This window comes from Sinocyclocheilus grahami, unplaced genomic scaffold, assembly GCF_001515645.1.
Source record: "Sinocyclocheilus grahami isolate Dianchi unplaced genomic scaffold, SAMN03320097.WGS_v1.1 scaffold58.1, whole genome shotgun sequence".
Lineage (NCBI taxonomy): Eukaryota > Metazoa > Chordata > Actinopteri > Cypriniformes > Cyprinidae > Sinocyclocheilus > Sinocyclocheilus grahami.
Window position 1 is genome coordinate 816,893 of NW_015505237.1, and position 12,131 is coordinate 829,023.

General features: G+C 43.2%; 1 protein-coding gene across 1 annotated transcript; it reads left to right on the forward strand.

Annotated features, from left to right (window-relative positions):
* Positions 1-10,202: 10,202 nt before the first annotated feature.
* LOC107584323 (uncharacterized) lies at positions 10,203-11,381 on the forward strand. The gene has a single exon (XM_016270899.1). The coding sequence runs from the start codon at positions 10,203-10,205 to the stop codon at positions 11,379-11,381; it is 1,179 nt and encodes a 392-aa protein (XP_016126385.1).
* Positions 11,382-12,131: the final 750 nt, after the last annotated feature.

A 12,131-nucleotide genomic window follows, 5' to 3' on the forward strand; every position in this document is an offset into this window, starting at 1 on the left:
ACAAATTCTACTAATAAGAACAATATAAAACGCACCAAGGATTAATGAGCTACTGGCTTCATGAATATTAATCAGGTTGTGTGCGTTCGCTCGAACTGATTTGCTGAAATCAAAACAGGGACGATAATAGGTGAGCGCCAGCCAATGAGATTGCCGTTTGTGCATTAGTTCCGCCCACTACCGGAGAAAGCGGTAGTTCTTAAAAGCGGAAGAATGCCAAAGGAACTTTTTTGACAGCAAAATACAACAAAGAATATCGTTTACATTTAGCGCGAATAGGTAGCGCGTCAATTCTCTCTCTCCCTCTCGTCATCGTGCACCTTCACACTAGAGTTTATGGTACGTTAAATACAGGTGCGTTGCACATCCATTCAGATGAACTGAAAAACAGCACAGATCGCTTGGCGGAGAGTGAAACTCTGAAGCGCTCATTCAGAGAGTGTTCGGCGAGTGAAAATATATCTGAGCTAAACTTATACTTAGCCTCCAACTCACACTGGCGAGTAAAATCAGAGAATTTATTAGCAATTGGCTAATATTAGACATCATTTAGTCACCCAGAGTAAGATTTTGTCGCATATGCAAGTGATTTACTCGCAATGTAGAGTAATGTTTAAAATCCACTTTCTCAAACCAGGCTGTTCTGAGATTCCTGTCAGAATGACGTAGTTCTGTACAGGCCCCTCCCACGATAGTTTGATTGACAGTAGCGTCTCAGCACAGACTGGACTGGTGTCTTACCTTAGACCCTCCCTGAGTGAGCTGTCATCAGTCCGCCATTGTGTTGACTCTGGTGCAAGGGGAAGACAAGATGTCTCCGATTAAGCAATTGAGGTGCTTTATTGTTGGATGTAATAATGAATATAGCAATCGTCATTTACTCCCGACATCTGAGCTGCTGAAGATGCAGAGGATTAACGTTACTTTCGCTTTGAAGTGAATGCGCCACTCCTGATCAGCCTAAATGCATCTATGTTCGCTCGAATCATTCGTGATCCAGCCTCATCTACAGAAGAAGTGAGTATAAGGGTTTTTTATGAATCTTTGCAAATCACCTTTCCTAATAATGCGCTAATTAGCAAGTTTCACGATGAATGCGGCTAAAGTAAACAGTCTCTCTGAGAGCAGCTCGGATGAGAGGGGCGGGGCCAGCAGAGCTCATTAACATTTAAAGCAACATGGACTATGGCTTGATAAAAACAGAGCTGATTTTGACAGGTTTAAAAAGGTGTTTTTTACACTAACATTGAGAAATTTTAACCAAAGTATTGTTATAGACTTTTAATTAAGACCCTAAAGAATCATATCAACTTGTGCAAAATGAGCATCCGATGACCCCTTTAAGGTAAGTGGTCGCAAACAATTTATTTTTTATTCTACATTTAATTTAAAAAATATGTTAAAAGTTAGTCAAATAAATGTGTTTATTTAAATATAGCTAAAATAAATTGATTGCAACCACTCACCTTAAAAAGTTTTAGTAAATTCAGTGAATCATTTTTTTCAGTGTGGCCAGTTTATAATATTTTTATTCATGTGAGTTTAATGGAACTTTAATGGGAGAAGACATACATTTCTTTAACAGTTTACATTAAAATGACAAAATTGCATTTCATAACGTATCAGAAAACAGAAAAAATAAGGATTCAATAATTTTTCCTTATTTGAATAAATGATTGAATGATTAAATAAATGAATGAATGAATAAATAAACGCAATGTTTTTTAAAGAAGTTTCTTATGCTCATCAAGGCTACATTAGTTAGCCTACATTCAAAGAAGAACGTAAAAAACAGTAATATTTTACAATACTATTACTATTTAATACTCCTGTTCTCTACTTGAATATATTCTAAATATATGGCAAAACTGAATTTTCTCCAGTCTTCAGTGTCACATGATTCTTCAAAAAACAATTCCAGTACACTGATTTGCTGCTCAATTCATGTTGAAAACAGATGCTTCTTAATCTATCTATCTATCTATCTATCTATCTATCTATCTATCTATCTATCTATCTATCTATCTATCTATCTATCTATCTATCTATATACATACATACATACAGTGGTGTGAAAAAGTGTTGGCCCCCTTCCTGTTTTTTTATTTTTTGCATATTTGCCACACTTAAAAGATTCAGATCATCAAACAAATTGTAATATTACACAAAGATAATGCAAGTAAATACAAAATGCAGTTTTTAAATGATTATTTATTTTATTAAGGGAAAAAAGCTGTCCAACCTGCCTGGCCCTACGTGAAAAAGTAATTTCTAATAACTGGTTGTGCCACGCTTTGCAGCAACAACTGCAATCAAGTGTTTGCGATAACTGGCAATGAGTCTTTCACATCGCTGTGGAGGAATTTTGCCCCACTCTTCTTTGCAGAATTGTTTTAGTTCAGCCACATTGGAGGGTTTTCGAGCATGAATGGACTGTTTAAGCATCTCAATCGGATTTAAGTCCGGACTTTGATTTGGCCACTCCAAAACCTTAATTTAGTTTTTCTTGAGCCATTCAGAGGTGGACTTGCTGGTGTGTTTGGATAATTGTCCTGCTACATAACCCAAGTGCGCTTGAGATTGAGGTCACAAACTGATGGCCGGACATTCTCCTTCAGGATTTTCTGATAGAGAGCAGAATTCATGGTTCCGTCAATTATGGCAAGTTGTCCAGGTCCTGAAGCTGCAAAGCAGCCCCAGATCATCACACTACCATCACCATGTTTGACTCTTGGTATGATGTTCTTTTTATGAAATGCTGTGTTGGTTTTACGCCAGATGTAACGGGACACACACCTTCCAAAAAGTTAAACTTTTGTCTCATCAGTCCACAGAATATTTGCCCAAAAGTCTTGGGGATAATCAAGATATTTTTGGGCAAATGAGAGACGAGTCTTTGTGTTCTTTTTGGTCAGCAGTGGCTTTTGCCTTGAAACTCTCCCATGGATGCCGTTTTTGCCCAGTCTCTTTCTTATTGTTGAATCATGAACACTGACCTTAATTGAGGCGAGTGAGGCCTGCAGTTCTTTAGATGTTGTTCTGGGTTCTTTTATGACCTCCTGGATGAGTCGTCGTTGTGCTCTTGGAGTAATTTTGGTTGGCCGGCCACTCCTGGGAAGGTTCACCACTGTTCCAAGTTTTCTCCATTTGTGGAGAATGGCTCTGACCGTCATTCGCTGGAGTCCCAAAGCCTTAGAAATGGCTTTATAACCCTTTCCAGACTGTTACATGTCAACTATTTTGTTTCTCATCTGTTCTTGAATTTCTTTAGATCACAGCATGATGTGTTGCTCTTTAAGAATTAAAAATCTAATTTAAAAACTGCATTATGTATTTACTTGCATTATCTTTGTGTAATATTTAAATTAGTTTGATGATCTGAAAAATGTAAGTGTGACAAACATGCAAAAAAATAAGAAATCAGGAATGGGGCCAACACTTTTTCACACCACTGTACATACATATATATATATATATATATATATAGGATTATCTGATGAATATAAAGTTCAAAATATATATTTTATCAAAATATATACAGTATCATATGTTCAAAATATATATCTTAATCAGCATGCAGTAGCACACTAACACAGTGAGTGATATATGTAGATAAAAGAGATTTTTCAGATGCATTTTCATAGGTGTAAACAGAGCCTCAGACTAAACAAAGTTATCCAACTGTTTCAGCAGATAACACATTTAGGAGGTGTCTCAACAACTTTTTAAATGAGTCCAAACAGCTGCTCTGGAAAACTCCCACCTTCTGGCAGAGCTGCTCTGAAGGCCGCAATTCCTCACAGGTTACATAAAGCTTCCACCATTGTCCTCTGTGTGGCCACAGCACCACGCTCCTTATGCAGAGGAAAGCTTGCTCCAGTTTGATCCACCTGTGCTGTTATATGACACAAAGATCATGTTGTCCCTGATCTGTTGGCACAGATACACCAGTAAAGCATTTAAGCCCCGAGGGGACAATCATCGCCCACGATAATGTTTGGAATGAAGCTGGCTGTGAAGATTCGGGCATGGTGACAAGACTGTGGTTAGCATTACATACAGTACATTATAAACCCGATTACATAAACCATGTGCCCTCTGGGAAGGCTGATAAAACATTGATGGAGCTACACAGAAAAATCAAGAGGCTGTTTTAAGTTCTTAGGCTATTTATTAATGAATCTCTGCTTTTCATACAATCAGACATAACATATGAGGGATATGTTTCTCTTTCACTGATCTGATGTATTACTATATTCACAGAGCTTTGAAATCTAAAAATAGCATGCATGCAAACACGAGTTGAATGGCTAATAGCTTATGCAAAGTGTGTTACATTTTGGCACACTCTTTGAAGACGCTAACAAAAGCCTGCTCACAACTGAGCTATTTTGAGATGTGCAAGTTCTGCCTCTACGTCACAATACCATATAGGAAAAAGCCGGAGTAAAATTTCCCTGATTTTAATGTCATATTAGCTTTGTCTGTTCATCCCATCATCCTTTGCTCTTTTTCCTATGCGCTAACTGTTATCTTTGCCCTTTCCTGCTCACTCATATTCCATCCCTTTCCTCTGCCGTCATTTGCACACATCTGTCTCCTAATTCATTTCCAGTGCTTAAGTTTCCGTGCTCCCTTATGCCTTGTTTACACCTAATATGAAAATCTTTCTAGTGCGATCTGATCACAATTGAGCATGTCACATAACAAATAACAACATAAACTACCATTCAAAGATTTGTTTTTAATGTTTTGAAAGAAATTTCTTATGCTCACCAAGGCTGCATTTATTTGATTAAAAATACTGTAATAGCAGTAATAATGTGTAATGTTATTAGAATTTATAATGACTTTTCTATTTGAATAAATCTTAAAATGTAGGTTATTTTTGTGATGCAAAGCTGAATTTTCAGCACCCATTACTACAGTCTTCAACGTCCTTAAGAAATTATTCTAACATGATGATTTGCAAGAAACATTTCTTTTTATTATTTGATGAATAGAAAGTTCAAATGAACAGTTCAAATATTTTGTGACATAATAAATGTCTTTACTGTCACCAATGTCAGTTTAATGCATTCTTGCGGAATTAAAAAAAAACTTGAATGGCAGTCAACATGGTTGTATTAAAGGCTCCTGTAAGAGGGACCTTTATTATAAAACTGGAGTCGTAATAGTACTTCGGTAGAGGGCAGTGTAGTTTGATGAGCTGCCGCTGTTTGCTGTGTTTGAGTGATCTGTCCGAGCCGTCAGCTGCAAGGATGATACTTTCACTTTGTTCGTGGGGATTTTTGCAGATTTAATATCAAGGTGGTAGTCACTGACCACAAAGTAAGCCTATTTTATTTATATTTGTGTTTACAGTGATCGCTACAGTGTTATATGTACCATATGAACATGCCCAGACATGTCCTGTAACGATCTTTCTGTAGTATTCAGATTGGGAATATTACTTAACGGGTAATTATTCATACTTTATCAAGATGTAAATCAGTGTTATGATGTCTTAATGACGTGATGTTGTTCTGTTAAGCTGCTACAATACCGAACGAGTGATTAGCGTTCTGTTTATGCAAATGTTACTCCAATGCACCACGATTCTATCCATATATGGGAACTTTATGTTCATAGGGACAAATGATCACCCATGACTTGTAGTTTTCTGTGAAATACCTTGTTTCCCTTCATTTAACTGTATGTTCAGTAGAGAAATGCCAATTATGTGAATTATGAATGCTTTGGTTTCATTATGTAACCGTAAATATTATTATTGTTTATCTATATCTTTCGCTTATTCATTTCTCTATTATACTTATTCTGCAGACTATCTACACCTTTGATTGTACCTCTGTGGCCCTTCCTTTTCTCTACTAATACACCATAGAAAGCTAATCACCTGTCTCTTCATTATTGGTGCTCTGACCGGCACCCAGGGGGGTTTACTCATCCATTACCTGATCAGAACCTAACAGTCCCAAAGTCTCTCCAACAAATTGGTCCTTCGAGCCGGATGAGTATTCCCTTCTGACATGATGGATCCTGATGAGGAGATTATTGCTGGTGTTCGTCCTAAACGCCATACTCGTCCTCCAGCTTACCTACAGCAGTATGAAGTACAGTATACCCGAGGCAGACCTGTCGCTGAGTATGATGTCCCACACCCCTGGGATGCACCTGTCCACCGGACCCCCTCCCATCCTTCCAGCCTTACGCCAGTCCTCCTGGTGGTTACCTGGTCTGTTCTGATGGCTCTCGAATCATGTCCTCAAATTATCAGCCTCCACAGCATGCTGAATTCCATCAGCCATCCTTCTCCTCGCCTCAAGCGGCTGGTTTCATTTCCTCTACACATGACAGTGAACTACAGCACCTGCGTCATGAGCATGCACAATTAATGCAGACTCATCAGGCTTTTCAGGTAGACCTGAGGGAGCTGAGAGAAGTCCATGCAGAAGTCAGAGAATTAGTTCAAGTTGCTCAGTCCCTTCGAGCTGACCTTCAAACCAGTCAAACGAGTGAAACCAGAGGTCAGAATCTCTCACCTGCACAGCCACCAGCATTGCAGTTATCCACTCCTCCTGTGAGGTGGTATGAATCCACACCTTTAGAGGAGGATGGAAATTTTGCTGATCTTCCCCTACCGCTATGGCCTGAGCCTGACGTTGACTTGATGAACCAGGTGGGTGACCTTTCACTCTCCGACATGGGTGTCACTGTTTACCATCCGGTGATGCCAAAGACTAGAAAGTATTCCTTTGTGTTCCCGGCTACTGAAACACTTGCTCGGCTCCGGATAGCTCTGGAGAACCTGCTTCCCCCAGACGGGACAGAACTATTCAAATATCAGATCTTAGTGGATCACCTTAAGCTGGAGGAGGCTAGAATGATAGCGGATGCTTATCTTAACTCACCTACTCCATTCACTTATACGATGTCAGCGCTTCATGATAAATTTGGCCAACCACATCAGCTAGCTTTAAGGAAGATTGCTAGTGTTCTTGAGAGTCCTGACATTAAGCGAGGTGATATCTCAGCCTTCTAGAGGTTTGCTCTTCAGGTGCAGTCACTAGTGGGTTTATTGAGAACCCTGGGACGTGACGGTGAGCTGGAGCTGAGTTGTGGGTCCCACGTCGCACGCCTCCTGAGTAAGCTACCCCCTGAGCAGCGAGCTGAGTTTCGTCGGCATATGTTCCGCCAACCTGGCACAACCCCTAATCTGGTTGATCTTTCAAACTGGCTTCGTTACGAAACTTGGTGCCACAGTTATGATACTGAGCCGATGTCCAAGGGTTCGCACGTTAAATCAGATTCAGGGAAAAGAACCGTGACCATTCTGCATGGAGTTGGAGAATCCCCGGTTGAGACTCCCTTCCATTGGAAAGGTCCTGTTTCACAAACCAAGCCTGCCAAAGTGAAATGTTATTGTCCTTTCTGTGATTAGACTGAGCATTACCTGAGCCAGTGTGCATTATTCGCTAAGTTTACCTCAGACCAGGTCAGGACGTGGATTCGCAGTAACAACCGTTGTTGGCGCTGTGCCAGGGCACACCATGCTGCTCAGTGTGACCTTAAAAAGCCATGCAACCTCTGCCAGGGTACCCATCACCGTCCACTCCATGAGGTGAATGTCAGTCCATCCCCGAAGGAGGATTCAGCTAACATGGAGAAGAGCTGCCTGACAAATTCCTCCCCAGATAGGTTATTTCTAGATAAACCCTCGATCAAAGGACGAGTTATGCTCAAAGTGGTTCCGGTGAATCTGCATTATGACGATCGATCCTTGGACACCTTCGCTCTTCTTGATGATGGGTCAGAGAGAACCATTCTGCTCTCCACTGCAGTTAAGGCCTTGGGGATTCAGGGTGTCCCAGAAGATCTGCCATTGCGGACAGTGAGAGATGATATTCAGCTCATTCATGGTTATTCTATTTCCTTTCACATCTCGCCCCTCTGTAAACCTCAGACCAGTTATAAGATCAATCATGCCTTCACGGCTGATCGTCTTAACCTGTCACCCCAGTCTTACCCGGTAGAACAGCTACAACAGAAGTACAGACATCTGCGTGGTCTTCCCATCCGTACACTCACTGATGTCCAACCTTTACTTCTCATCGGTTCAGATCAGCCCCATCTCATAACCCCAACAGAGCCTGTTCGATTGGGTGGCCCAGGTGCACCAGCTGCAGTTCACACACGCCTAGGATGGACACTCCAGGGTCCTATACCTTCTATGGGGTGTCCCCCTACCACACGGTAATGTCTGCTAACCTCTATGGCTCCAATTCAGGATGAACTCCTTCAGAACGTTCAACGACTGTGGCAGTTGGATACGGTTCCACAGTGGGAGGGCAAAGAGGTAACCCGGTCCAAGCAGGACCAGGAGGCTCTTCAGCTGCTTGACTGTAAGACTCTCACCCTGGTAATGGAGGGAATCAACCGGTTGGCTACACACATGAATGCTGGTACATCCCTCACCATCTCGTGAGTCACAATGGGAAGTTCCGCCTTGTCTTTAACTGCTCCTATCAGTATCAGGGACAAAACCTTAATCAGTACCTCCTGCCAGGACCCACCCTCGGGGCCTCACTGTTGGGTGTCCTTATCCGTTTCAGAGAACATCGTGTGGCAGTAAGTGGGGATATTAAGGCGATGTTCCATCAGGTTCGCCTTATACCTGAGGACCGTCCTCTACTCCGTTTCCTTTGGCGGGACCTGAAGATGGATGAGGCACCCAGAATTCTTGAGTGGCAGGTATTACCCTTCGGCACAACCTCCAGTCCGTGTTGTGCTACCTATGCACTACAGCGTCACGTGCGGCAACACCCCCTAACGGATGAGGCAATCCGGTTTTCAGTGGAGAGGTGTTTCTATGTCGATAACTGCCTGCAGAGCCTGCCTACGGCAGATGAAGCTCGGAACTTGATTGATCGACTACGAAATATCCTTTCCGGAGCTGGATTCGAAATTCGCCAATGGGCCTGCAATGATCCTACGGTGCTGAGTCACCTACCCGCCCACGCCCGTGCTGCAAGTGTGGAGCTGTGGTTGACACAGGAGAAGTCGGACATCCCTGAATCGACGCTGGGTCTGAGCTGGAACTGGCAGACGGACACTTTGTCCTACAAGCACCGACCTGTGATTTATGAGACTCTAACTTTGAGGAACATCTATAAGGTTCTAGCTACCCAGTACGACCCCCTGGGATGGCTTCTACCTTATTCAACTCGGGCAAAAATCATCATTAAGCAGCTGTGGAACAAGCAGAGAGGGTGGGATGACCCCAACCTACCACCCGAGCTCTTCCAGTCCTGGAATGCTTGGGAGGAAGAACTCCGATACCTTCCTTGTATCTCCTTTCGCCGGTCTTATGTCCCTCCTGAAGTTGGAATGGATGGAGTTACCCATGAAGTACATATCTTCTCTGATGCCTCGGCGCAGGCATATGGAGCGATGGCCTACCTCCGGACTACTGACCAGGATGGTCAGACCTACCTGTCCTTCATTCTAGCACGCTCCCGTGTCACTCCTAAACGAGCTCACTCCATTCCAAGACTGGAACTCTGTGGTAGTCTAGTTGCAGCACAGTTGTCTAAGTTACTTGAAAATGAGTTAACCCTACCAATCAAGTCTATTTCCCTGTGGACAGACTCTACTACGGTCCTCCAGTGGTTGAATTCTGAGTCCCGTCGTTACCGAGTCTTTGTGGGGAACAGAATCGCTGCGATCCAGGAGCTGACGGAGAAGTGTTACTGGCATCATGTAAGTTCTGCAGACAGCCCTCCTGATGACCTCACAAAGGGAAGACCTCTCCAATACCTTGCTGCGCGAACCGATGGTCCCAAGGACCCTCTTTCCTCCTCCAAGATCCCAAAGAATGGCCAGTAATCCCTAAGACTGAAATCAGGGAAGACCAGGTTGAACTATGGAAATCTACCTTCTGTGGGATCAGTACCTTTCCTCCCTCATCTGGTAAGATTGATGGATGAAATTACAACACCTGGCAAGAACTATTGGATGTTACTGCCCAAGAACTTCGAGTCAACTTGGTTCCAGGGACTTCTCCAGAGGCTGAGGATTACCGCCAGGCTGAGGTCCATATCTTCAAATGGGTGCAGCAGGAATCCTTCCCTGAAGATTATAAACTGTTAGAGACTGGGAAGCCAGTTAAGTCCGGGAGTCGATTAGTTACTCTAGCCCCGGAAATGGATCCATCCAGTGGTCTGATAAGGGTGGGAGGTCGTTTGCGGAGAACTGCAGGCATCGAAGACTCCATTTTGCATCCTCTGGTTCTGGATCCTAACCACCCCATCACTGGTCTGATTATTCACCATTATGATGACCAGTTACATCATCCTGGATCGGAACGGTTGTTCGGGGAAATCCGGAGATACTATTGGATTCTCAGAGGCCGCGAAGCGGTCCGCCGGTTTCAACGTAACTGCCCAGAATGTCAACGTTGGAGGGCCCAACCGTCAATCCCTAAGATGTCGGATCTACCTGCTGCGCGCCTCCAGCTCTACAAACCTGCCTTCTATTCTTGTGGAATGGACTGTTTTGGCCCCCTGTTAGTCAAAATTGGAAGACGTACAGAGAAACGCTGGGGTATCCTCTTTAAATGTCTGACCACCCGAGCCGTCCATTTAGACCTACTCCCTAGCATGAGTACCGACTCATTCCTCATGGCTTTAAGAAGGTTTGTTGCGAGGAGAGGAACGCCAGCAGAAATATGGTCAGATAGAGGTACTAACTTCCGCGGGGGTGAAAGGGAGTTACGGGAAGCTTATGCGGCTTTGGCTTCTGACATACAGGGTCATCTTGCCCGACAGAGGATCCACTTCCGCTTTAATCCTCCATCGGCCCCCCATTTTGGTGGAGTTTGGGAAAGGGAAGTGAGATCGGTTAAGTCTGCCTTATACACAGTTTTGAGTGCACAGTCAGTACCAGAGGAGGTTTTAATGACGGTCTTGCTGGAAGTGGAGGCAATCCTGAACTCAAAACCCTTAGGGTACGTGTCATCAGATGTGGCAGATGCTGACCCAATAACTCCAAATAGTCTCCTCATGGGGCGGCCCGATGGGTCTCTGCCTCAAGTCATTTATCCCGAATCAGAGATGTTAAGTCGCCGGCACTGGAGACATTCCCAGGTCCTAGCGGACCGATTCTGGTCCAGGTTCATACGGGACTACCTTCCTAGCCTCCAAACCCGGCAGAAATGGCAAGAATCTCCTCCCAACCTGAAGGAGCAGACATTTGTTATGATTGTAGACCCCCAACTACCTCGAAGCTTATGGCCTGTAGGACAAGTGATCAAGACCCACCAAAGCTCAGATGGTCATATCAGGTCAGCTGATGTGTTGATAAAGGGTCAAGTTTATACCTGACCGGTGGCTCACCTGGTCATCCTGCCGGCCTTACCAAAGGATGGACTTAAGGCCCAACACTGACTAGTTAAGTCACCTTTCATGGAAGCAAAGATGCTCTACATCTTTGGGGGTGGCTGTATTAAAGGCTCCTGTAAGAGGGACCTTTATTATGAAACTGGAGTCGTAATAGTACTTCGGTAGAGGGCAGTGTAGTTTGATGAGCTGCCGCTGTTTGCTGTGTTTGAGTGATCTGTCCGAGCCGTCAGCTGCAAGGATGATACTTTCACTTTGTTCGTGGGGATTTTTGCAGATTTAATATCAAGGTGGTAGTCACTGACCACAAAGTAAGTTGTGTTTACAGTGATCGCTACAGTGTTATATGTACCATATGAACATGCCCAGACATGTCCTGTGACGATCATTCTGTAGTATTCAGATTGGGAATATTACTTAACGGATAATTATTCATACTTTATCAAGATGTAAATCAGAGTTATGATGTCTTAATGACGTGATGTTGTTCTGTTAAGCTGCTACAATAACGAATGAGTGATCAGCGTTCTGTTTATGCAAATGTTACTCCGATGCGCCACGATTCTATCCATATATGGGAACTTTATGTTCATAGGGACAAATGATCACCCATGACTTGTAGTTTTCTGTGAAATACTACAGTTCAGTAGAGAAATGCCAATTATGTGAATTATGAATGCTTTGGTTTCACTATGTAACCGTAAATATTACTATTGTTTATCTATATCTTTAGAT

Bases quoted from the DNA above. Each gene is read 5' to 3' on its own strand.
- LOC107584323 (XM_016270899.1), top strand. From the start codon at position 10,203: ATGGATCCATCCAGTGGTCTGATAAGGGTGGGAGGTCGTTTGCGGAGA.